Source organism: Rhineura floridana, chromosome 16 (genome assembly GCF_030035675.1).
Source record: "Rhineura floridana isolate rRhiFlo1 chromosome 16, rRhiFlo1.hap2, whole genome shotgun sequence".
Taxonomy (NCBI): Eukaryota; Metazoa; Chordata; class Lepidosauria; order Squamata; family Rhineuridae; genus Rhineura; species Rhineura floridana.
Window position 1 is genome coordinate 12,535,144 of NC_084495.1, and position 27,954 is coordinate 12,563,097.

The 27,954-nt window shown below is 41.8% G+C and overlaps 1 protein-coding gene across 5 annotated transcripts in view; it reads left to right on the forward strand.

The window, feature by feature from the left end:
• Positions 1–7,023: 7,023 nt before the first annotated feature.
• The window catches only part of LOC133371458 (phosphatidylinositol-binding clathrin assembly protein-like), an 89,986-nt gene continuing 69,055 nt past the window's right edge, over positions 7,024–27,954 (forward strand). For 2 of the 5 annotated variants that reach the window (XM_061598912.1, XM_061598913.1), the window contains exon 1: positions 7,030–7,775. In XM_061598912.1, the coding sequence (XP_061454896.1) occupies positions 7,646–7,775 (130 nt within the window). In that variant the 5' untranslated portion in view covers positions 7,030–7,645. Of the gene's footprint in view, positions 7,776–27,954 lie in introns of all 5 variants that reach the window. The other 3 variants (XM_061598914.1, XM_061598911.1, XM_061598910.1) reach the window with 3 other exon arrangements.

Genomic DNA, 27,954 nt, shown 5'->3' on the forward strand with positions numbered 1-27,954 from the left:
ATACACCCCTGTACATCTGCCCCAATTTTTTTTCAGGTGCAAAGTGCTGAAAGTGGGATTGTGTACAATTGCCCCAATACCATCACGAGCACAAATAATCAGGAATGCATAATAAAAAAAGATGTCTGGAGGGGCCCACAGAGTCAAACAAGCTTGAAATTCATAAAGGGGCAGACTTGTCCTCTGTAGAATCGCTGTAATAACACCAGCCCCCCCAAAATTTTAGTATTAGGAACATACTATCACCCCCTGACCAAAATGCCCAGGGTGATCTTGACATGGAAAATGAAATCAAGGAGGAATCTGAAAGATAAATGATAGTAATAGGTGACTTCAATTACCCTCACTTATTGACTTGGGTAAATACATATTCTGGTCACAACAATGAACGGTTTCTAGATACACTAAATGACTGTGCCACCATAAGAACATAAGAACATAAAAAGAGCCTGCTGGATCAGGCCAGTGGCCCATCTAGTCCAGCATCCTGTTCTCACAGTGGCCAACCAGGGGCCTGGGGGAAGCCCGCAAGCAGGACCCGAGTGCAAGAACACTCTCCCCTCCTGAGGCTTCCGGCAACTGGTTTTCAGAAGCATGCTGCCTCTGACTAGGGTGGCAGAGCACAGCCATCATGGCTAGTAGCCATTGAGAGCCCTGTCCTCCATGAATTTGTCTAATCTTCTTTTAAAGCCGTCCAAGCTGGTGGCCATTACTGCATCTTGTGGGAGCAAATTCCATAGTTTAACTATGCGCTGAGTAAAGAAGTACTTCCTTTTGTCTGTCCTGAATCTTCCAACATTCAGCTTCTTTGAATGTCCACGAGTTCTAGTATTATGAGAGAGGGAGAAGAACTTTTCTCTATCCACTTTCTCAATGCCATGCATAATTTTATACACTTCTATCATGTCTCCTCTGACCTGCCTTTTCTCTAAACTAAAAAGCCCCAAATGCTGCAACCTTTCCTCGTAAGGGAGTCGCTCCATCCCCTTGATCATTCTGGTTGCCCTCTTCTGAACCTTTTCCAACTCTATAATATCCTTTTTGAGATGAGGCGACCAGAACTGTACACAGTATTCCAAATGCGGCCGCACCATAGATTTATACAATGACATTATGATATCGGCTGTTTTATTTTCAATACCTTTCCTAATTATCGCTAGCATGGAATTTGCCTTTTTCACAGCTGCCGCACACTGGGTCAACATTTTCATTGTGCTGTCCACTACAACCCCGAGGTCTCTCTCCTGGTCGGTCACCGCCAGTTCAGACCCCATGAGCATATATGTGAAATTAAGATTTTTTGCTCCAATATGCATAATTTTACACTTGTTTATATTGAATTGCATTTGCCATTTTTCTGCCCATTCACTCAGTTTGGAGAGGTCTTTTTGGAGCTCTTCGCAATCCCTTTTTGTTTTAACAACCCTGAACAATTTAGTGTCATCATCAAACCTGGCCACTTCACTGCTCACTCCTAATTCTAGGTCATTAATGAACAAGTTGAAAAGTACAGGTCCCAATACCGATCCTTGAGGGACTCCACTTTCTACAGCCCTCCATTGGGAGAACTGTTCGTTTATTCCTACTCTCTGCTTTCTGCTTCTTAACCAATTTCTTATCCACAAGGGGACCTCTCCTCTTATTCCATGACTGCTAAGCTTCCTCAGAAGCCTTTGGTGAGGTACCTTGTCAAACGCTTTTTGAAAGTCTAAGTACACTATGTCCACTGGATCACCTCTATCTATATGCTTGTTGACACTCTCAAAGAATTCTAATAGTAATACCAATTAGTAATGGAACCAACCAGAGGGGAGGCAACCCTGGATTTAATCTTAAATGGCACCTAGGACCTGGTGTGCGATGGAAGTAATGTTGAACTAAATAGAAACAGTGATAGTTCAACATATATGTATCAAGTTGAATGTTCAGCTTATATGTATATAGACAATTGCCAAGACAGTTCAACATAGTCACATTTGATTCAAAAGAATAAACTTCTAAAAAATGAGAGGATTGGTAAAAAGGAAAGTTAAGAAGGTCAAATCTCTCCAACATGCTTGAGGGTTGTTCAAAACTACAACAATATACACTCAGATGCCACCAAGGCCAAGATGATATCAGCATGGTTAACAATCATTAGGAAGGAAGTTATTAGAGGCAAGAAGTCTTCTTGCAAACACATTTAAAATCAACATTTTTAAAAAATAAATAAAATATATTAGAAGCAGGAAACAGGTTAGGGAGGTGGTTGGACCTTTGAAGGAGAAAGAGACTGCATAAAGGAGGAAAAGGAGATTTCAGAGCAGCTGAATGAATTATTTGCGTCTATCTTTAGTACAGGAATGCAGGGCAGATCCTGTGGAACCGAGGCAAATAATGGTGGCAAGATACTAAATTATTTTAAGGGGTTAGAGAATGCATAATGTATCTTTCTGAGACGGTTCCCTGGTCTGAGTATATTTCTTGGGAATTGGGGGGGGGAGAACCAATAAATTAATTATCAAACAGGAGGCAAAATATCTGAATGTGTATCTTATACATGCTGTGATTGCCAGCTTCTCATTTTTAAAAATTTGTTCTATTTTGTATTTTATTTTTTGTATTTTGCCTATTGGTCAGTTGACTGGAATAAACACTCAATTGGCCGACTTACAATAGACAATGATTTCACCATACTGCTGCAAACGCTTATGGATCAGCAATGACAAGCGCCTCAAGCTTCATCAACTAGAGGCAAGCAACCTGTGGTTTTCAGATTTTTTGGGTATAGTGTGTGTTGAATAGAAGAAGGGATGATTCACTTGTCTGGCAGGGAGTTGGGGCGGCTCTGCTCTTTGCTTGCACTCTTGTGAGCGAATGCACAGCATCACATTTATTTTCTTACATTTATATCCCACCCTTCTTCTATCATGGAACCCAAGGTAGCATACGTGTGGTTCCCAAAGTGTCACCCATCCAGGCAGTGACCAGACCCATACTTGCTTAGCTTCAGCAAGGTGGCCTTCAGACTACACACATCCTTCTAGGGACTGCACTAGGTTGCATTTAGACATGGGGTTTGTTGCATTAGTTTTACTGATTATAATGGAAGTACTTCTGTCCTGATTTCTAACATTCCTTTCACACGGCAGCACCTGTTGCCTTATGGAACTGAGGCTTTTTGACCAATATACAGCCATGTTGGGCTAAATTTCATTTACACCAGTGAGCATGGTGAAACACTACAATGGAGGGATGTTCCTGGTAGTTTCTTGAATTTGCTATGGCTAAACTCTTCTACCAAGAGTGAATTTCTAAACCTCTACTTTGACTGTAAATACTTTGATGAGGTTTAATATGTGCACCTATAAAAAAATAGTACTTCAAGATGATAGCGAAACGACTGTTATTTAGATATGTAATGGATGTTATGCTTTTCAAATCTTTAATTATTCTCATCAACTCTCCAATTCCCCACATTTTTAAAATGTATTTTTAATAACACATATTTTTTATTTTTATTTTTCATAACATAACATTCATAACATTTTAATTGTATTATATGTTTTGCTTATCCACTTTATATGTTATGCTAGTGTATTGTAGTAGGTATATATATTTCTTAGAGCAAAATGATTTGTAAACTTAGGATAGCTTTTTGAAATTGCCTTTTTTTTGCCACTTGGTAATTTCAAAATAAAATTAGGGAAAAAAACCCCAATGCATGTCATTGGACATGCAGCTACTCCCCCACCCTTTCCACACATGTGCACTTCTGTTCCCCCATGATTCCTCCATGAAAATGGTGGGAAAGAACTGTATGTCAATATACCATCCCAAATTTCATCACTTTATTCCCACAATTTTAGTGGAATTGCAAACTGATTAATATGACTATTTAATGAGATGGACGTGCCATCTCCTCTCTTCTACCACAAATCCACAGACATGCCTTGGACCACCTAATGAAGCTTGTGGACCACTGGTGGTCCTTGGACTACAGTTTGGGAACTCCTGGTTTAAACAAAAGTAAAACATATTGTTGTGAATGTGGGGGTTGGAATGGATGATTCCTGCGGATCCCTTTCCTAGCCTCTGATTTGGAATCCTGTGCCTTGGAATGAGGAACTCGCTCTGCTGGTCAGATGAGTCTCTTTTGTTAAGCTAATAGAGTGGCCAGGTAGGATAATGGGTCTATCAGTTGCCCAGCAACTGGAAAATGGGCCAGGAAGACCCTTTTGTCATTGAAACTCTTCAGGAGAGCCTCCCCCCCCCGCCTCCGGGCTGCTAGGACAGGCTTGTGTGGAGTTGTGAGGAAGAATTGCTGGGAACTGGAGGCAGGCAGAGAGACTGGCTCTCTGCACCATGGCATTTGGGGTGCCGCCTGTAACCCTGATGGAAAAGCTGGATATTGGACTGCTGATGCCTTGAACCTCTCCATCCTAAGCTCAGGTTGGAATGTGTGTAAATAAATAAACCATCTTTCATAAAGACACCGCAGTCTCTGCTGACCGTCTTCCTAAAGGAAACCAAACCCTGGATGAGCGCAGGGATCCCTGAAATCTCACCACTCGGAGATTGGGGAAGCGCAATAATATTAATATATGGAATTTGCTATCAAGAGAAGTAGTTATGGCCACTAATTTAGATAGTTTGGGAAGTAGGCAGATTTGGGGAAAAGCGGTACAGCACCTTTAACTGCCAAAGGTCCCAGGTTCAATGCTGGCATCTCTAGGTCGTTCTGGCAAAGACCCCTGCCTTTAACCCTGAAATGCCGCTGTCAGTCAGTGCAGACAACATTGGGTTAGATGGACCAATGGTCTGAGCTGGTAAGGCTGCTTCCTGCATGGGAAGGCCATAGCTTAGTGGTAGGCACATGCTTTGCATGCAAGGGATCCCAGGTTCAATCCCCAGCATTTTCGGGCAGAGCTGGAAAAGACCCTTATCTGAAATGCTGGAGAACCACTGCAGGGCTGGCCCAAGACATTTTGCTGCTGGAGGCAAAGGATAAGATGGCGCCATCCCACTTTGTATAGATTCCATCTTGACTGACAGTTGAATCTTACTTCAGCACTGCTGATGTAACAGGATCCTCCAGTTATCCCAGGGGCAGCATACAGTTTAGGGTGCACTGGGTAGGCTAGGTTTGTCTTGGGGGAATGGGGAGTACTGCTCCCCTTAACCCTACCCCCCACCAGGGGAGGTGCCTGAGGTGGCTGCTTCACTTTGCCTAATGGTAGGGCTGGCTAGTCAGTGAATTTGGTACAAGGTCCCTACATTCATAGAGAATCAGTTTTATTAATGTCTACTAGACGTGATGGCTCTGTTGGAAGCCTCCATCTTTAGAGGCAGCAGCAGCTTGGCTGGTAAAAGAGAAAACAGAAGAGTGTTGCTGTTGCTCTCAAGGGCTCCATTGAGAGGAAGAGTGATATATAAATAATGATGATGTGCTTGTGAACTTCCCAGAGGCATCCGAATGTGTGTGACAGACTGAGAATATGTCTGAGAGATGGAGTAAGTGTGTGTGAGAGATGGATGGCAAGAGTGTGTGTACGGCACGACAGAAGTGTATAAAATTATGCACGGCATAGAGAAAGCGGATTGAGAAACGCTTTTCTCCCTCTCTCATAACACTAGAACTGGGGGCATCCAATGAAGCTGGTACTTCTCCACACAGCGCAGTCTTCCCATATGAGTCTGTCCGAGCTCCGAGATTGTCGGGGGAGGCCTGTCTCTCGGTCCCACCACCCTCGCAGGCATGTGTTGTGGGAACACAGGAGGCCTTCTCAGTGGCTGCCCCCAGGCTCTGGAACTCCCTTCCTAGGGAGGTTACACTGGCTCCCTCCCTGCTGTCCGTCTGTGGGCAGGGGAAAACTTTTCTATTCTAACAGGCTTTTGGGAACTGACTGCAAGGGCTATTAAATAGGGTGCTGTTGTACTGGTTTTTATTTATTTTGTTTAAATTCTATAGTTTAATTACATTTTAATTATAACTTTCTGTATGTTTTATATGTTCTTAACTGTATTTGTTTTAATTTTTGTAAGCCCTCTTGAGTCTCAGTTCTGGGGAAAAGGCAGGATATAAATGAATAAAATAAATAAATAGTTAAACTACAGAATTCGCCCCCACACGAGGTAGTGACGGCCACCAGCTTGGATGGCTTTAAAAGAGGATTAGCCAAATTCATGGAGGATACGGCTATCAATGGCTACTAGCCATGATGACTATGCTCTGCCGCTATAGTCAGAGGTGGTATCAGTTGCCGGAAGCTGCAGGAGGGGAGAGTGTGCTTGTGCTCAGGTCCTGACTGTGGGCATCTGGTTGGCTACTGCGAGAACAGGATGCTGGCCTAGATGGGCCACTGGTCTGGTCCAGCAGGGGTCTTCTTATATTTGTGTGTGAAAGAAAGAGTGTCTGTGAGATGGAGTGTGCACGTGTGCGACAGATGGATAGACAGATGGTGTGTGTGTGTATGTGAGAAAGTATGTGACTGTGTGTGTGTGAGAGAGAGAGAAATGAAACAAGAGTGTGTGAGAGATGGATGGAGTGTGTATCTGTGAGATGGAGTGTGCACATGTGTGACAGAGATGGATAGACAGATGGTGTGTGTGTGAGAGTGGGTGTGAGAGATGGTTGGAGTGAGTCTGTCTGTGAGATGGGAGTGTGCGCTTGTGTGAGAGAGATGGATACACAGATGGTGTGTGCGTGCGTATGACAGACAGAAATGGAGCGAGTGCGTGAGACATGGTGTGAGTGTGTGTCTGTGAGATGAAGCGTGCACGTGTGAGAGAGAGATGGATAGACAGATGGTGTGTGTGTATGTGTGAGAGAAATGCGTGTGTATATTTATGAGAGTGTCTGCCAGCAAAGGAGAGCTGGAGCGTTCACCTCCAGGCACGCACGCACGGGCGGGCGGGTTCTTGCGTGACTGGCGGGCGGGGAGGGCCTCGGCGCCGAGGGGAGCGAGCGCTGCGGGGGGCGGCAGAGAGCGAACGAGCCGTGGTAGCCGCCAGGTCACCTGACGCCACCGCAGCTCCGCCGCCATTTTGTCTGGGAGTGGGAAAGCGAAAGGGGGGAAAAGAGCGGCTACGAGAGGAGGAGGGAGGCGTGTAGGAAGAGGAGAAGGAGGGGGGAGCGGAAGGCCGCAGGCGAGGGAAGAAGGACAGAGAGAGACAGAGCCGGGACGGGACGGCGGGTGAACACAGACAGACAGACAGACGGACGAGGAGGGGGCGGTCTCTGGTCGAGGAAGCGAAGCGGTGGCGGCGCTGCCCACCACCAGAGCGCGCAGGTCCCCCTGAGGGAAGGAGGGAGCTTCCCTCCGCCGGGCCTCGGCTGACCATCTCAGGAGCAAGCAGCGGCAGCGGCGGGCTCCAGCAAGGGCGGTGCGCTGGGTCTGGGTAGAGCTGAGCTGGGCTGGGCTTCCCCTCGGTGGGGCGGTGACCGGCCCTCCCCACTGCCCGCCCTCCTGTTGCCCTCTCCGCCTCCCTCCTCCGGGCTGGTGCCGCCGCTGCCACTGCTAAGGGGGCTTTGGGCGTCGGGGGATTCCTCGCCCTGCTGCTACTGCTGCTTCTTCGTTTGGGGGCCAAAGCCGAGCTGGAAAAAGGGAAGGCTCGAGGCCGCCGCGACCACCACCTCCTCCTCCTGCTCCTCCTCGCCGTCGACATGTCGGGCCAGTCGATCACGGACCGGATCACGGCGGCGCAGCACAGTGTCACCGGCTCGGCCATCGCCAAAGCCGTCTGCAAGGCCACGACCCACGAAGTCATGGGCCCCAAAAAGAAGCACCTCGACTGTGAGTAGGGCCGCCGCCGGGCCCGGAGGGCGAAGGGCTTTTCAGAGCTTGGGTGCGGGTGGTGGGGACAAGCCCTGGCTGGAAAGAGAGACAGGCAGAGTAGGGGCTGCCTCGGATCGGGCTCTACCTGCCTGGCCGCAGCCCGGGGGTGAATGACCAGCCGAGCAGGGAAGGGTCGTTATTGGGCTTGACCAGCAGCGCAGTCCTATGTATGTTTACTTAGAAGTGAAGCCCCGCTATGTTCAATGGGGGTTACTCCCTGGTTTCTCTGTGTTTTTAAGGATTGCAGCTTAAAAAGCACACTGTAGAAGCTAACCTCATCTCGTTTGAGGGTCAAAACTCTAAAACTAGCTAGGCAGCGATTCAGTTTTGAAGGGCTTGAGCGCTCCACTGTCAAGCAAAGCAATGTGCGTGTATATATGATTTTGGTGTTTGACCGAAAGGAATCTAGAGCAAGCTTTGTGTGAAGTGTTGTTTGATGCTTTGATCTATCTATGGATCGATCTAGAAGCCTAAAGCATGACTAGGAAGCCAGGTTTGATAGGTTTATTTGTGGTGCTTAAGGCTGCAGTTTTGTACTTGCTTAGCTGGAAGGAAGTCCCATCTAACTTTCTTCTCAGTTGACAGACTTAGGAATGGGCTGCTCAAAACACATTGCTTCCTGGGCAGAATATATCTTCAGTTTTTGGTGTTGAAATATAACTATCAAGTTGGGCAGTGACTGGTTCAGAAATGTGTGTGCTGCTAAACAAAGCAGGGTTGATACAGCAAGACAGGCAGGTAAAATTCAGTTGTGGGCTAGAAACGCATAAGGCCAACTGGGCATAATAGATTCATTTTGTGGTAAAAACACAACTATCAAACTGGACAGGATACATTCATGGGTGGGTGGAATGACGGAGTGTTAAAGCATGATTAGAAAGTAGTGAAGTGTTATTTTTCTTAAATTTATTTTCTCCCTCCCTTTTAACCCCACTGGTAAATCCTCCTTTTGCAGTTGCAGGAATTGGAAACCATGATAATTTGCGGTGGCATATTGGCTCCTTGATTGTGGAGTCGCTTACCCACCATCCATGGTGTTCTTGGTGAGGGTGCAGGTTTGTTATCTTGCTTCTACTGCAAACATCGCAACAGTTGTCAAAATTAGCGGGGATGGGATGGAGACTCAGAGTGAGATGTTGATAGCCGACTTTTTTTGCAGACCAAGGACTTGCCTTTTCAGACCCTTACCAAAGTGAGGACCCACTTTGTAATTGCAGCCTGTACCCCGTTTAAATTATTTCTTGTGTGTGAGCTGGCTTGGGGAGGAACCCGTAGTTCATTGGTAGGGATTATTTGCACATAGAAGGTCCTAGGTTTAATCCCTGGCATGTCCAGGTTTTTAAAAAAAGGCAGTGGTGGGTGGAAACAGGTATCAACTGATGGGAAAGACCTCTGCCCTAGACCCTGGAGGGTCACTGCCAGTCAGAGTAGAAATTATGTGATAGAAGCCAGCTTCCAATGTTCTGGGTTTTTTTCTGTTATAGTTTGAGCACGTGCAAAGGAGAACAGCAGGGCTCTTTTTCATTGAGTCAAACCACTGGTCCATCTAGCTTAGTATTGTCTACACTGACTGGCAGCAGCTCTCCAGGGTTTCAAGCAGGGGTCTCTCCCAGCCCTACTTGGAGAAGATTGAACATAGGCCCGTCTGCATGCAAGGCAGATGCTCTACCACTGAGCTGTGGCCTTCCCATTTTCAGGAGACGCAGCTTGCCGTGCAGAGGTGATTGAAGCTGAGCCTGCTGAAACTACCTTTGCTGTAAAACTAGGAGCCCTGTCCTCTGACTTGGTAATTCCTCTTTCTTCTAATGATTAAACAAAAAAAGCCGGTTTAGCACTCACTTGGAGGTCTCTGATTCATGGGGTCGCCATAAGTCGTAATTGACTTGAAGGCACATAACAACAAACAACAAATGAGTCCCGACCTACTAGTTGAAGGCATATATTTTATAGGAGGTTAAAGGAAAGGTGGGATAGAGGTAAAACACTTTTATCAAACAAGATTAGTATATTTGCCTATTGTTCTCCAGTAGGATCTACCTGCTGCTGTGCTGTTTAACCCCCCAATCCCCAAATAAAGCAATGGTGCTGCTGTTGCTTTTGTTAGTAAGGTCAGTAGCTCTGAGAACCTTTCTTCCCATCTTTTGGATGTACAAAATTGAAATTGCCTCTTCCAAATAATTGAAATTAAAATAGGTTTCCTTTAAGAGGTCAGTGAATGAGCATTGTCAAGTGACTCTCATCCTAATGGAATCTGCCTCCAAATAAAGAACATTCTTGACCTGATGCCTCAGAGGTCTGAAGTCTTCTGTTAACACTTTGACCAGATAAGATATTGTAGTCTGGTTACTCGAAGCTTAGCAGCTAAAATAATCTTGGTCAGTCAACCTTGTTTTACACGTATGGTTAAAACCTGCAGTCTTGAAAGATGAAAGTTTTCATTCCAAAGTTGGAGTAGCGTTTCAGTTGAGAAATTCCTGTTTGTCTCGCCTCAGTCACAAGTTCTCTGGAGAAAGCACTATCTCTTAGTCTCAATCTTTATCTGCAGTATGGTGCTAATACTAGCCTACTTTATGTAGATGTTGCAAGGATTACTGAGATAATGTGTCAGAAGAACTCTGAACACCCCAAAGTGGTGTATATATTTTCAACAAATACATTATTTGTTGAAAATATATACACTACTTTGGGGTGTTCAAAGTAATGAAAAATACTGTTTCATTAATGCAGTATATTTCATAATTTATTCAACAACATGCATAAAATATATTGACTACCTAGGAATCTCCTAACTGCCTTTTGATATGGAGGAACTGTGTTGACATGAAATGGTGTATACTGTATTGCAAAATGCTTATTGGCTCTTTGGCTCTTTCCTGTTTCCTGGTGTGTGTTTCCTGATATTTTTGGGGGAAACTCCAACTAAGCATTAGGATTGCACCCCTCTGGCTTTCAGGGGACTTAGCTACTATGTAGTGCAGTGACAACATGCACTCTCATGTTGTCTTCTTCTGCAGTTAAATATTACTATGTGACTACTCTGTTTGTGATGTAGTCTTTGAATCCTGTTTCTGCAACTGTGTAAACTTTGTTTTGCAAGGCAATAGCCCCTTAGAGCCCTTTCTGTATTTCCAAATTTTATTTAAAAAGCAAGTATTTAGGCTTTATGTACAAAGCTATATGAAAAAGAAGCAGGAAGCGTTGTACTTAGCTTCACAATAGGAATTACCTGTGTCCAGTGATTGCAAAGTCACTGTAGGGATCAATAGGAATTAAAGCATGCATTTACATGTTATTAAAATGTATTTAAAATACTTGTATTTAGGGTTTTTATATTTTGCTTGACCTGTGATAGTTCTCATAGTGCATCCTTGGTGTCCCCTGCTCCAGTATTTGTGGCTACAAGCCTGCATTCTACCCCAACAGATTATTAGCACTTCTCATGTTCAAAAGGTGGATATTTCCAAAAAGCAACAGGATTCTAAGTTTGAAGAATTATGTAGTCATCACTAATATGCTAGCATGGGATTGCTCTTAGAATCCTTTATAATACCACAGCATTCTGTTGTCTGGATCATCGGTTGGTGTATTTGTGAAACTACATTATGACTTAGAGGAAGATTACTCTCATGTGCTTTTGAAAAATGATGGTCATAATAATTTTCAGAATGAAAGAAAGTGTAAGTTAATTGGAATATCAGAATTTCTTGATCCCGGAAGGGTAGTGTGTGCATCTGTTGAAGCAACGACAAATAGTGTTATGGCACTTGGAGGACTTAGATTTATTGATGCCTGGGTATTTAAGATTTGCTTGGGTGTTATATCTTAAATAACCATAGCCCAAAGATATTTTCCATCTGTGACACCAGAATAATTGTTTTCCCTTGTGGCTTCTATTGCCTCTGATAGGTTGAAGTTTAGATGCAAACTTAAAATCAATAAATGAGAATGTGTCTGGAAATTGGGAAGTGGTGGCACTATGATGTTACTCAAGAGTTTTGAAAGCATCAATTGTAGTAAAAACATTGAGTGTACTTTACACGCATCTGTTAAAATGAGTCTGTAACGTTAATTTCACTGCATTGGGAAAGCCAAGTGCTAAGCATTCTTTCTACAACATGCCATGATGAAATTCTAGAGGGACTGTGAGGTGCTTCTGTGATTTCTTGTTTGGAAAATGGCTTTTATATAATGCTGGCTATGTAAGGAAAGGTGAATTGTTTGGAATTATCTGAAGCTGAAATACATTTTTTTGTGTTAAAGAAGTTAGCAAGCACTAACCTCCTATAGAAGCTGTACAATCTCTAGCTATTTCTTAGGGTTGTCAGTACAGGGTGGGTATGGGTAAGAAAAACTTCCAGCTGATATTTAATGTACATAATTAGTATTGCACTAATTCAGAGCTTTCCCCATGTCTATTTCCTGTACATAGCAGTGACTAGAATGTGTGATCATCTCTTTAATGTCTACAAAGCAGGAGTAAACCACTTGCATTAAAAAGGAAATAGATTGATACCTGGGCCATAAGTGAAAAGTAGTCTAATTTGTGTGTAGAGAGAGGGCCTGATCAGAAAAATTGATGTGAAGTCTTTCCCAAACTTCCAAAGTCTTCCAGCTCAGATTCTGTTTGACATATCATGAAACCTTCATACTGTGTGCTATAACAGATACTTTGAACATGGCAAGATTCCTGGGTTGTATGCTTTTAAATGATTTTTTGGGAAGTTTCTCTACGCAGAAAGAAGTGATCGGTTGACAACCATTACCTGTGCTGAGCACAAAGTTAATGAAATCGGAATGTGAATGATAACAATTATCTTTTTTATATTCAGAAATAAGTGCATCTACATTAATAGTGTCGATTGATTCACCATTTGTGTCCAGTGTGGTAGAATGTTACACAGCATGCCTGTGCTGAATCAGTTTAAATTTATGTGAAGAACAGATCACCTGCTGAATCAAATAATACAAAGGATCTTGGAGAAAACTTAGGTGCTCTTGTTTGTTCATGTGCGTATGTGAGAGGCTGCAGGTATCCTCTTTGTAGCTGCTTGATGTTCTCTTCTTCCCAACCACTTACCCATTTTTTAGTTAGTTGCTAGTCATCATGAAGTTCAAGAGAGACAGAAGTGCTGCTGTGACTTCTTGTTTGGAAAACGGCTTTTAGTTAATGCTGGCTATATAAGGAAAGGTGGATAGCCCCCTATGTCCAGAAATGGTATTTGCTAGCAACCTATCTTCTGATTGTGAGAAGGCTATCTTGGCAGCATGGTTTACTCATTTTTTTAAACTTCTGAATATGCTTGGAAAAATGCCTAGGCATTTGCATCTTGCTGAGCAAAGATAATTGGCAATGGTGGTGCTTTACAGATGTAGTAGAGAGATTAATAATTTTGAGGTGTTATTTTATTTGTCAATGTGGTGTAGTGGACAGAATGATGAACCTGGATTGAAAATAACTTGGGGTTGAATTCCTACCTGGGAACCATATGTAAGTCACCTTGGGTTTCTATCATGAAAAGAAAGGTGGGGTATAAATGTAATAAATAACAATAACAACAACAATAATAAAATTTACTGAGAGGCCTTGGGCCCAGTTGCATGTCACTTTACACAGTTAACCTCAACTACTATGGTTTAAAGGTGAATATGCAGCATCTGGTGCATGGGGCTTACAGCTTGTGATCTATTTGGAGAGAGACAAACCACAAGCCTGGCTTTTGATGCAAGACTAATACAAATGATGGCTTAGCTCCTGGAAGCAGGAGTATGGAAGAAGCACAGTGGCAGCGATTTTAGCCCCGTGTATCAGCATGTTGTGTGTTCACCTTTAAACCATAGTAGACTATAGCTTAAAGTGATGGGTAAACCAGGCCACTTTGTCTCAGTCAAAGGTTGTTATAGAATTAGATAATTGCATGTATAGTGCCTTGGGCTCCTTGGAGGAAGCAGGCATGGCCCTTAAATTGTACCCAAATAATAGGCATTTCAAGATGAAGCAGAATTAACTTAAAGCTAGATTATTTAATCTAGCTATGCAACTGCAAAGAATTATATCCTGCAAGGATATAGTAGTATATTTTCTTGATAAGATAATTTGTCGTTAAGTGCTTTCAAGTCGATTATGGCTTATGGCGACCCTATGAATCAGCGGCCTCCAATAGCATCTGTTATAAACCACCCTGTTCAGATCTTGTAAATTCAGTCTTTGGCTTTCTTTATGGAATCAATCCATCTCTTGTTTGGTCTTTCTCTTTTTCTACTCCCTTCTGTTTTTCCCAGCACTATTATCTTTTCTAGTGAATCATATCTTCTCATTATGTGTCCAAAGTATGATAACCTCAGTTTCATCATTTTAGCTTTTAATGATAGTTCTGGTTTAATTTGTTCTAACACCCAAATTTGTCTTTTTTGCAGTCAATGGTATGTGCAAAGCTCTCCTCCAACACCACATTTCAAATGAGTTGACTTTTCTCTTGCCCACTTTTTTCACTGTCCAACTGTCACATCCATACATAGAAATTGGAAATACCATGGTCTAGATGATCCTGACTTTAGTGTTCAGTGATACATCTTTGCATTGAGGACCTTTTCTAGTTCTGTCATAGCTGCCCTCCCCAGTCCTAGCCTTCTTCTGATTTCTTGACTATTGTCTTCATTTTGGTTAATGACTGTGCTGAGGTATTGATAATCCTTGACAAGTTCAATGTCCTCATTATCTTTAAATCTTTAAAGTTACATAAATCTTCTGCTGTCATTACTTTAGTCTTTTTGACTTTCAGCTGTAGTCCTAACTTTTGTGCTTTCCTCTTTAACTTTCATCAGCATTCGTTGTAAATCATCACTGGTTTCTGCTAGTAGTATGGTATCATGTGCATATCTTAAATTATTGCTATTTCTCCCTGCAATTTTCACACCTCCATCTTGGTCCAATCCTGCTTTCTGTATGATATGTTCTGCAAATGATATGTTAAACAAATAGGGTGATAAAATACACCCCTGCCTCACACCCTTTCCGATTGGGAACCAATCAGTTTTTCCATATTCTGTCCTTGCAGTAGCCTCTTGTCCAGAGTATAGGTTGTGCATGAGGACAATCAGATGCTGTGACACCTCCATTTTTTTTAAAGCATTCCGTAGTTTTTCATGATCGACACAGACAAAGGCTTTGGTATAGTCTTTTAATAAAGAACAGGGTGATTTTCTTCTGAAATTCCTTGCTCCGTTCCATTATCCAACATATGTTTGCGATATGATCTCCGGTACCTCTTCCTTTTCTAAATCCAGTTTGGACATCTGGCATTTCTCACTCCGTATATAGTAAGAGCCTTTGTTGTAGAATCTTGAGCTTTACTTCACTTGGGATATTAAGGCAATAGTTCAATAATTACTGCATTCCCTGGGATCCCCTTTCTTTGGAATTGGGATGTATATTGAACGCTTCCGGTTTGTGGGCCATTGTTTAGTTTTCCATATTTGCTGACAGATTTTTGTCAAAATTTGGACAACTTCAGTCTCAGTAGCTTGTAGCAACTCTATTAGTATGCCATCTGTTTCTGGTGATTTGTTTCTTCCAAGTATTTTAAGAGCAGCTTTCACCTCACGTTCTAAAATTTCTGATTCTTCATCATATGGTTCCTCCGTGAATGAATCTGTCATCCTGGCATCTCTTTTATAGAGCTCTTCAGTGTATTGCTTCCATCTTCCTTTTATTTCAGTTTGGTCAGTCAGTGTGTTCCCCTGTTGATTATTCATCATCCCTACTCTTGGTTTAAATTTTGCTTTAATTTCTCTAATCTTTTGGAATAGGGCTCTAGTTCTACCTTTTTGGTTGTCCTATTTCTATACAGTAGCTATTGTAATAGTTCTCTTTGTCCCTACGTACTAGTCACTGTATTATTGCATTTTTGACCGTGATTCTCGTTTTGCTTTTGCTTTCCTTCTCTTTTTACCCATTTTAAGAGTTTCTTCAGTCATCCACTGAGGTCTTTCTTTTTAACTAAAGGTATTGTCTTTTTGCATTTTTCCCTGATAATGTCTCTGACTTCAATCCATAGTTCTTCTGGTTCTCTGTCAACTAAGTTTGAAGCCTCAAATCTGTTCCTTATTTGATCTTTATATTCTTCTGGGATGTTATTTAAATTGTATTTTGGCATTATGATTGCTTTGTTGTTGTTCTTTAGCTTTACTCTGATTTTTGATATGACCAGTTCATGATCTGTACCGCAGCCTGCTCTTGGTCTTGTTTTCGCAGAAAGTATGGAACTTCTCCATCTTCTGCTACCAATTATATAATCAATTTGATTCCTATATTGACCACTTGGTGATGTCCACATGTACAGTAATCTTTTCAGTTGCTCAAAATATGTGTTTGCAAGAAACTTATTATTGGCTTCACAGAATTCAATAAGTCTTTCTCCTGCTTCATTTCTATCTCCTAAGCCCCATTTCTCCACAATTTCTAGTTCTTTGTTCCCTACTTTTGCATTCCAGTCCCCCATGATTATCGGAACATCTTGTTTTGGTGTGTAATCAATTCCAGTACTGCTGTGTAAAATCTCTCCAATTCCTCTTCTTCTGCATTTGCCGTTTGAGCGTAGACTTGGATGATGGTTATATTAATAGGTTTCCTGTTTAATCTCATTGATATCACTCACTCAGACCTTGCATTATAGCTCTTAATTGCCTTTGCTACATCACTTCTCACTTTTAAAGTAACCCCATTTCTTCTTAATTTCTCATTTCCTGCATAAAATGTTTTGTAGTTGCCTGATTGATAATGTCCCATTCCCATCCATTTTAATTCAGTCATGCCAAATATTGTAATGTTGATGTGTTCCATTTCTTGCTTGACAATTTCTAACTTTCCCTGGTTCATGCTTCTCACATTCCATGTTCCTATTATGTATGTTGTACAACTCCGGAGTCTCTTTTGGATCTGTGTGCATCAGCCTCTGGGCTTCCATTTAGCTTTGATCCATTGGTGGCATTAGTCAAAGCGCTACTCGTACTTGTCCATTGTTCTTCCCCAGTAGCTTGCTGAGTGCCATCTGACCTGCCCTCTGACCAGCACTATCTCATGTTGCATTTTGGATACTCCGTTCATAGGTTTTGTATGGTAAGAGGCATTCAGAGGTGGTTTACCATTGTGTTGTTCTTGAGTGGATAATAGTATGAGCATTAAGAAAATATACTAAGATCTGTATGAACATGAAATCAAAGCCCATTTTCAGGATATGGTAGCATTATGGACTGTGCATGGCTAGACCATTGTGAAATCTCTGTCATCAGTTTTGATTCTAATATTAGTGTCTCAAATCCTAGAGTAATGTGATACAAGCAACAGACCAAAAAATGCCCGTATCTATCAAATTATTATTATAATTGAACACTTGAAAAGGACATAAAATGTTCTAAGTGCACTGCAGATATTAAAGATAAGGCAGTTCCTGCCCACAGCTTCACAGCCTAACAGGCACAATAGAAAAAGAAAAATGAAAGAATGCCGGAAGAGAGAGAAGCTACCACTGGAGCAACTGCACTATTGCTAGGAGATGATGGAGCCAGTTGGTCTCCTCTTTGCCTGGATGTTATTCGTGGAAAGCGAGGGGTGCGGTGCTATGGACTTTGAAGAAGCATGAGAACAGGGCGAAAGGGACAAACGAGATAAGCGGAAGGCACATCAGGCAAATCCTCATTGCGACCATCTTCCATCTGGAAACCTATGTCCTCACTGTGGGAGGCTGTGTGGATCCAGAATTGGCCTCCACAGTCACTTATGGACCCACTGTTAAAGACCTTACCCTGGAAGACAATCTTACTCGGCCACAAGTGATCGCCAATGGAGCCGGTTGGTCTCCCCTTTGTCTGGATGTTATTCCTGGGAAGCGAGGGGTGCAGTCTCCCAGTGGCCCTATCTCCTGGCTGGCTGAGAATTAAAGATAATTGGTAAAAATGATTAAGAGACTCTTGTGCTTCCAGGTCATTTTTTGTGTGAATTCTGCATATGCAATTATACACTTTAAAAATGAACCTTTAGCCTGTTCATGTGCTTTCATCTTAATTGTCCAGAGAAGGCCAATGCAGTGATACTGGAGAAACTCTAGGGTAGGGCTCACCAACCTTTTTGGACCAGAGGGCACATTTCAAATTTTGAGTGAGTGCGGGGGGGGGGTACCAGTCACAAAAGGCCGCCATGGGTGTGTGGCATAACACAATATTAGACAGTAGGTCATGGTGAAGGTTTTTCCATAATTGTGTTTTCATACTAGAAAAGACTTGACCTGTTGAATTTTTGCCATAGAGCTGTTAAAGGCACAAGAACCCTGTTTTCCCCCAATGTCACCCCTAAACCAGCCCTTACCTGGAAGTAAGCCTCATTAAATAGAATGACGCCTGAGTAGACATGTATACCATTGTAATGTAAGTTAACTAAACAGTAAATTCATAATGAGGCCCTGCAAAGCAGGAGACATGCCTAAACCTCTTTGCAAAGTTTTTACATTGCCTTTTAGGGAAGATGATTCTTTAACATTCACACACACTTGTTGTGTGGTAGTTTTTTGCAGAAAATAACTGACCTCAGGAGAACTCAGCACAGAAAAAATGCATCCTGGTTGCTAGGGGAAAAGAAAGGGCAAACTATGGAGATTCCAAGAACTAGAAAAAAAGTCTGAAGCAGGAAAAGTGCACTAAAAGGGAGGGCAAAACAGCAGCTTAGGACCCCAGAGATTTCTCTTGCCTGGTGTCTAAACAATTCACTTACCAATCACAGTTCTGATTTCTCTTGTTGACTAATAACACTGATGCGCAGGACTAGCTAGGCTGGCTCATTTCACAGAAATCTTACTTTTTTTAAAAAATGAAAGCTCAGATTCTGGGCTACCTGCTGGAGGTGTCACTGAAGACCATCGCAGGTGCCATGTCACCCGTGTGTGATGGGTTGGTGACCCCTGTTCTAGGGGTCCTCTTGTGTTCAATTTTAATTTACTATCTTTTGAGAAGGCAGGCTTCCGTTTTATTATATTACCATTTGAGAAGGCAGGTTTCTATATTTGGACTTACAGAGCAGTTTTAGTGTGTCCTTTTGGAATCGCTATACTAGGAGATCTCTAGTTTTGCTCCTGAACTGGATAATAGAAGGTGTGAGTGAGGATTCACAACAAATTGCTGCAGTGTTAAGTACCAGACCCTAATGGAATTGTTCTTGTCTTGGGCTCCAGCCAGTCTAGAACAGGAGCCTTGTAGTGTTGCCTGGGGTTCATAGAGGACACATTTTTCTTTCTCCTTGTGCCATATAATGCTAAAGGGCCCAACTTTGTGCTAAAGGGCCCAGCTTTATAGTGCCAAAGGGCCAGTTTTGGGACTAGCTTCCAGCCTTGAACCTGTTTTATTGCTACCCGGGTTGGGGGGAAGTGGAGTGTTGCATGAGGAGAAAAGGTTATATGTGATTTTTTTAACCTCATGGTATGAATTCCCCCTCTCCCCACTCTAATGCTTACTCTCAGGATACTATAAACCGTTAAAGTTTCAAGTAGGTCACTTCCTGTCTATTTGTTTTCTTAAATTAACACATTCAGTATCCCATTGCTCAGCTGCCCTTAACCATGGACTTCATTGTTAGATCAGCAACTGTGAGAGATGTTAGGTTCCTTTAGATACCTTCTTGGCCTCGTCTCTAACCTACAATAAAATAGTGCACTGCAATGCAGAGCTGTTGCTATCCCTGTATGGAGATAATACACTGTACTGGCATTGACAGCGCACTCACACGTACATATCCTTGAAAGATTGTCTTACTCCTTATATACCCAGTTGATCACTGTGTGCTGCAGGTGAGGGCCTTCTGCAGATACTATCTTATCAAGAGGCCTGTTCCACACAAAATAGGAAGAGGACCTTTAGTTTTGTGGCATCAACACTTTGGCATTCCCTCCCCTTAATATTAGACAGGCACCATCTCTGTTGTCTTTTCAGCGCCTGCTGAAGATCTTCCTCTTTCAACAAGCCCTTTAAGTAGTGACTTTATCCCAGTCTGCATTTGTGTTGGAATTGCTTTTTAAGATGATTTTTTAAAAAAGATGTTTTAATATGTTTTAAAGTCTTTTGTTTTAAGATGCTTTAAAGTGCTTTTAGTGTTTTTGTTCGTCACCCTAGGCTCCTTCTGGGAGGAAAGATGGGATATGAATTTAATAAAAAAATTAAATAAATGATACATATATATATTTAGTGTTATATTTATATTCTCTCTCTCTTCCTATATATTCCGTTTTATTGGGGGTGGGGACATGCTGATGCCCAATTATTAAGAATCATAATTGGTGAACTGCTGTTGCATACTGGCTTCTCACAGGCATCTGGTTAGCCACTACGAGAATAGGATGCTAAACTAGATAGGCCTTTGGTTTGATCCAGCTGGGCTTCCCTTATGTTCGTAAGATCACAAAATGGTGATCAGTGTGGACTTGGAAGTTCTTGCTCCAAATAATGAGATGTTGCTCTAGGATTTTTGTTTGTTGCTCATTTTAAAATACATATTTTCTTTTAATGTGCGAACTTACATACTCAGTGGGTTCCTGAGTATATATGCTTTATTTTGGGGTGATTCAAGGATCCTGTATATATGCTACTGGAGGGATTATACATTACAAGGTTTTCTCAGTCAATGTTCTATTTATATTTTGTCTGGCAGAAAGATGATGTACACTGAAGTACTACTAAACATATCTGTGACCCTCAAACTGTTTGAGATCAAGCATATGATGGATGTGAAGGAGAGCAATGTGTGTTATTGCTAGTCGCTTTCAATTTGACAGTTAAGTTTAAATTATGAAAAAATGCCATCATTTTTTCATGTTTGTTAAAAATGAGCCTTTTCAGAGGAACAATGAAGAATTCAGGCTAGGGATGTAAGGGTGAAATTAGATTATGAGTATGGTTTGTTTCTGAGCTTTTTATTGAATGGTAACTTTCAGGCAAGGTTTGTTTCAATCACATTCCAACATTTTCTAACATGTTAGTGTTAACAGTTGAAATTGTACTGTTATAGTAGTCCTTTGGGAAATACTTTGTGATATTTTACAAATTGAAACTGGCATAGCAGGCGCATCTTTTATCAGATGTTACAATATTGCATCAAGGCCAGCAATGGCCAATTGGTGGTTCATGGTCAAATTCAGCCCCTACACCTTTTCTCTGCTCCCATCTAGACACACTCCTTTTAACTTTGCAGATATCTTTGGGATGTGCTTAGTTAGTGTAGAAAGAAGTGTCTGTCAGGCTCAACGTCCCCTCCTTGCTTCTCATGCTGCTTTTGGTTTAAAGAGATTTGCATGTCATTTTTCGCTTCCGACATCATGTTATTTTTAGCTTCTGCCTTTGAAGTGCCCTCTCTTTTTGTGCAGGGTTTGATGCAGCCTTTACCAACCTGGTGCCTTTCTGATGTTTTGGACTACAACTCCTATCAGCTCTAGCCAGCACTGCCATCCCTGACCACTGGCAATATTTTTCAAAACGTTACAAATAGCTCTCTTCTCTTATGGAGAGCATATTTCTGGACTAAATGAGCAAGAGTAAAACAATGATCTAGAGTAGACTTACCCTTCTCAAAACCCGCTTGCTCCTCTGCAATGCTCTTATTTTCACAGGCCCAATGCTGTAGTTTCCCTAGTAAATATCTAGCATACAATTTTGCAGCGATATCAATAAGGCTAACGGGTCTATAGTTTTTAGGATCAGCTTTGGGACCCTTTTTGTGAATCGGAATCACAATGCTTTCCGTCCAGCCCTTAGGGATAACCACTGGCAATATTGGCTGGGGCTGATAGGAGTTGCACTCTAAAACAGAGAGGGCATCAGGTTGGGGAAGTCTGAATAAGCTGGAAGCGGCATTTGAGACTTGCACATTGCATGTGAACCAGCAGCTGCGTCTCTTTCTGCATGATATAAGAGGTCACTATTATGGTATTTTCTCAGTTTTGCAAAGGAAGTAGTATCTGCCCAGTGTGTGGTCAGCTTTTACACAGTGTCCTACTTGTGGGCTTCCCTTAGGCATCTGGCTGGCTGCTGTGTGGAAAAAGGATGCTGGACTATATAAGCCTTTGGTCTGATCCAGCACTGCTGCTCTTATGCTCATGTCTTTACTTTGATGTCATTGCTGTAGGGGCTCCCTCCTTGACCAGGGTGGGTTCACCCTTCTCTCCAGGCCAAAGAGGTTACTTGATTTAACATTCCTTTGGTTTCTTCACTGTGATGCTACAGCATGTGTGTGAGAACATGGGATTTGTTCTTCCCTTATCCAGCTGTCACAACTGAAGTTCCTTTACTACAGAAAGGTCTCATGGGTTTGGGGCAGGTATTTGAAACCCATCTCATGTCGTTTTTTAAGAAGAAAAATGTTCTCATACTCCTGTTTGGGCTTGACAGTCCACAGCAGCTGAGCGCAGAATAATCAATGTACACTTTTTCATGGAACCAAGAAGCCTGCCCCTGAGAAATGGCTGAATCTTATAGGGCAGTTAGGAAAGCCTGTCTGTGGTGATGCCCCATAATGAATGGCATAGAAATTCAGGTACGTCAGGGAAGGAAAACCTAGAAAAGCATGCATGAAGATATGGTTGGATATTGACTAAATAACAGAATGCATAATAATAGATTCAAAAACGTTTGGTTTTTTCCTGTGAAGACCTTTAGTTAATGTGGAATAGATCAGCTTGTTATTCTTACCTTGACTTGATCTAATTGTCAAAGAAGGTTTGGTTTCTTGTTTTGGTGGGTTTCCCCCTTTAAATTCAAATACTTGGGGTTTTTGGTAGCAAAACTAAAGCAGTGTAGCATGCCTTTATGTTGAATGCTCTCAATTATATCCAGATAATCTGAATTTCAATAAATACCAGTATCATGCCTGCACAACTTGTCCCACCAAAGCGCTGTCTCTCCATCAGAAACATTTTGTAGTCTGCTTCTTTGTGCAGTCCCAGGCTGGCACCAGGAACAGGAAGTATATTGAGCCATGGTGAGCTACAGTAGATGTGGGCTGCCTTGGCTTCAAAGGTGCAAGTAGTCATTCAAGTCTGTTATGTATGCCTGAATGGGGAATGTCCTCTACCTCATATGAACCTGCTGGTGAAAATTTCATCGCGGTAGAGATGGGACTCTGTATTTTCTTCAAGTTAATTCACACACACCTTGAGGGCCTTTGGCCGAAAGGCGGGGTATAAATATAATAATAATAATAATAATAATAATAATAATAATAATAATATTGCCTGAAAATGATAGTTCTGACAATAGTTGACCCAGGGTTGAAATAATGCATTCCTAGGCAACTGTTGGAGTCCTGAGTACTAGGTAAACTATTTAGCACTTTCTTAACTGCTAGAAGTAATGCTACTCAATAACCATAATTTGGTTTTCATACTCACAAAATTCTCAGTTCTTATGATTTAATGTTCACAAGCAGCTTGCTGATGCTCTTCTGCTGCTGCTGCTGCTGCGGAGAAGATGAAGCAAGTCAGAGTCTGGTTGTGTTGCCTGAACCTGGTCACGTCGTTAGTTTCTCCCAGGCAAACCATGAGCAGTAAATCAACAACAAACCTTGGCTATTGCTTGCAGTTTGTTTGAAGGAAACAAACTACAAGCCCAGGTTTAGGCAACATGATGAGCCAGATGCTGGCTTGTTTTTTCCATGGTGAAGCAGGAGTTGGAGTGTGCTGGGAACCTTTTGAGTAATGTGCACCAGGACGGTGCTCATTCACATTAACCTATAGCTGTTATAACTGGTTTAGTGTGACATGCAAACGGGTGTAATTGTCCAGGGTGTCCGGGTGTGTGTGTCTTAGACCTCTTACTTTTTTTGGAAGAGGATCCCAGCAGGATTCTTTTGTTTCTAGCATCCTATGAGCCAATCAGCATGAAGGGGAGTGCGTCAGCCATGGAGAAGAGTCTTCTTACATGCTTTGTTTGTCCTTTCCTGCTGATTGGAGCCAATGAGAGTGAAAGGAGATGAGTCAGCCACTGAGAAGACTCTTCTCAGTAGCTAACACTCTCCCCTTTCATGCATACTGGCTCCTAGGGACATCTGTTGTTATGAGAGAAGGCATTAACAGGGATCTCATTATCAATCCAGCAGCAAAAAAAGGGTGGTGGTGGCTGTGACTATATTGAAGGAACCCTGCATTACTACATGCAAACCAAGCCAGTGTTTGGTATGTTTAGCCAAATGGATCAAAACTGAGTTAGCTGTGCTGGTCCGTATAACAACAATTGGGGGGTCAGTTTGTTTGGACCAACCAGTAGACATTTCGAGTTACACAGACCTTTTTCCTCAGGGTGGATGTTCAAGTAATATTTTTAAACAATTGAAAACAAATGTTTCTCGGTGAGGATGTGGTTTTTAAACCCTTTTCTGCATATTGTTTCAGGTGTGAGTGTGAGAACTACAAACATTTCCAGTTGTCTGTTAAAACCCTCTTCCTTTCCTATGCTAGTGCAGGAGCCAAGACTAGTAAATCTCAGGTGAACCAGGGGTTGGGGATGGCGCAAGCCATCTGTTATGAAATGATCACCTGCCCTACTGAAGCTGGTTGGCACAGTTGCAACATTTCTTAGCCATTGTGGATAGGACGCAGTGGAGTTGTGGCTTCTTCATGGGTTCTTAATCAGAATGGGCATCATTCACAATAACATCTTTCTTGGTGTTGCACAGCAGCCGAACCAGACTCTGAACACAAGATATGCCTGGGGTTTGTCAGGGTACAGGATCAGGGATTTACAGCAGACTACCCTACAGTGTTGCATGGCACAGAAGAGTTCTGAATTTTGGGCTCTTGTATGGTAATGGAGGAAATCGGACTGTCTTAATCTTGGAGACATGGTGGAATAAGGAACATAAGGGTAAGGAGCTCTTGTTCAAAATATAGAAAATAGTTGTAAATTTATTATAATGTTTAAGCATATATTGTATATTCACAAAGTTTGTCAATAAGATATAGGCTAAAAGAAACATAGCACTCCTTGTATTAATAAAAAAGAATTGTTATATAAAACACATGCATGCAAGAGGATAGAAACCTAATTGGGTGGAATTACTTAACATTTCTGATTTCTGAATGTTGTGTGCCCTTTGTTAAAAGGCCACCTCTATAGGTGAAGGAAGGTGTGGATGACATATTCTCCATTATTTTATACTTCTGGAAGAGTTCTCTTTAATGACTCCACCCATTCTCAACTGCCTCTTAGGCCCTGAACTCCTACCTGGAATGACCATATGGTTCCACCTTACTTTCTGCTTTTGGATCCCTCCTCAGGAGTCCACCTTTCCCTTTTTTAGCTGAATCCACTAATTCACATATGAAGCTTAAAGTGAAGGTCTCTAACTAACCTTTCTCCTGTTCGCTCCCTGTTGCCTGGACCTTTTCCTTTCCTCCTCTGCATTGCTCTCCCTTGTAGAAATGTATAGACTGAAAGCTCCTCAAGGGAGAGACCTGTGCTTTTGTTAAGCTTTTCTTTAAAACTCCATGCATATTCATGATGTAGTAGTAATTATAATAAAACTTGGTTCATAGCTTTTCTGCTTTGGAAAATCTACTCATCCATCAGCTTTTCACATACTCATCTACTGGCATTTGCAGGGATAGGGCAGGCAATTTTTAGTACCTCGTCCAGTGAGCCATCACCCATTGCTTTCATTTCTTGGTTGTGTAATGCAAAAGCTTCTTTCTCTTCAAACAGGCAAAAGGGTTTTATGCCCTTGTTTGCCTGGTGGTTGAAACTGCATCCCACCCCTTTCCCATCAACAGAGGAGGAGGATTGCGGCAAAGCCAAGTGGCCTTGAAGTCCACAGAAATGGGACAGGGCTGTTCCACCTGTCTCTTTCCAGTTGGTCATTTCTGAGAAATGGCAGCAGCTTATCTTTGAAGCCATTTTTTATTAAATAACTCCTAACAAAATAAGGTGTGTGTGTGTGTGTGTGTCTGTGAGAGAGAGAGAGAGAGAGAGTGAGAGAGTGAGAAACGTCAAGGATGAGTTTAAGCCTGCCTGCACAGTTGCCACTGGGTATACATGTAAGCAATTCCTGCTTTTTGCGCACATGGTCTGCACATCTGCAAAGAGCAGGGTAGGAATGTGTCAGGAGAAAGAAAAGCAGTACTGAGGGAGGAAAAACTTGTACTGCTTTTTCTCCATGAGGTTGGTGTCAGTGAAATTCTGAAATTTTGTTATAATAGAGCAGCACACAACCTGATTCTGATTTTGGCCATTGTGTCAAAATTCTCAGAATCAATAACATAACCTTTGCTAAGACCACATTTAGCCAAATGTTCATCTCTGTATGGAGTTTGTTATCTTGGATATTGTTACTATTGAATATTATACTATAATGAGATTTCATAATGGAGTTTGATACTGGAACACAATTTTCCCTTCCCTTCATTCACTAAAACTCAGTGTTGCGATCTTGTATGCTGGTTTCAGTCTTGTTTGTTCTTGTGTATCTGAAAATTTGAGCAATTGTCCAGCTGCACAACTTCTGTAGCAATACCTTATATGTACTTAGGTACCACTGATGCATTTGAGGGAATGTTACAAGTGCCCTTTGCTTTACTTCATAAATTTTATTTTTGTCACCTTCATAATCAGCCTGTGAATTGGGTTGTAATGATTTTGTTCCCCAGGACTGAATTCATCAATAAATGGGAGTTTGCACCTAGTTTCAGTATCCTGGACTTAAGAAAATGTCTGTTCTCCAGCTGGTTCAGGAAAAATGTTGAGATATTTGCATCTAACCTGGTTCATGCATGTATCCTGCTAGGTGCTGTTCTTCATTTGATTGCTCCTGAATATGCTCTTGTGCATATGATCATATAGAGAACACAGCATGTGAACTAGCAAGCAGTGGTGGAGGTTCATATAATTGCATTTCGTACCCAAGGGGTGTTTGTGAGCAGTTGGGAAGAGAAAATGTTTGTGTGAACTACCCCATATGTGATCTATGAGTGCAAGGGACACTGTCATTTAACTTGTGATACAGATCTGTATACACCTTCTCTTGCAATTTAATTAATTACTCTGCCCACTAATGGATCTCTATATTTTATTCATTTATTTGAAAGATTTATATCCTATTGCATTTGCATTGCTCGGAGCGGCTTGCCAATAGAGTGAAATGAGAAAATATGCTTTCTAGATCTTGTTCATTTTTATCCCATGCCATTTTGCAAGCACATTCACAGATCAGGATAGGAAAGCTCATTCTTTACTAAACATTTGCTGCTGCACGCTGTCTTAGCTCGTAGTAGAGGAGTTTCCTTTTAGTTTCAATCCAAAATGTGGGTTCTTGTAATTATGGGCCCTTCCCATGGCAAGATATTATGTGGTTGCAGAAGGCTTGTGTGTGAGAAGCACCCATGGAAACAAAACTAGAAAAATAAAGGCACACTCCTCACTATTGGCAGTAGTATGTTTTCTAAGAAAAGTTGTGGATTCTTTTTCAGTGTGTTTGAAACCATTAGGAAGAGACATTATTCTTAAGGAACAGTGTTTTGATGCATCTTGCCTTTGTGCATGAGGCTGGATAAAATGATCATTGTGATCCTTGGAAAAAACTATGATGGAATCTGAGGTGAACAAGCTGAATTGTTCTGGACATTATTACAATAGGAACACTGTATTTCCTTCTGAAATGTAACTTGTGCTGTTGATGGAAGGAGTGTGTACAAATCAGTGTGATTTACTAGGAAATCCAAAGAGCTGTAAAGAAAAGAAGGCAGAAAAATGTTTGCAAAGGAGATGGTTGTGTTTATCAAGTTAATTGTTTCATGTTCAATTGGTTAAAATATCCTTTATGATTTCTGTTAAAACTTTATTGTAAGGAAAGGAAGACTATGAGTCTTCATAACAATCCAACATATTTTTCCTCATCTGTTTCTCTTCTTCCCCCCTTCTCCCAACTTGCTTTGTGTAACATCATGCCTGATGAAGAATTGTGAAAAACGTGAAAGCTTACACAATTTTTATTTATTTTATTTATTTATTTTATTTTATTCAATTTCTGTACCGCCCACAGCCAATGGCTCTCTGGGCGGTGTACAACATAAATATAAAAATACAGTAATATAATAAAATCACATAGTAAATACAAACA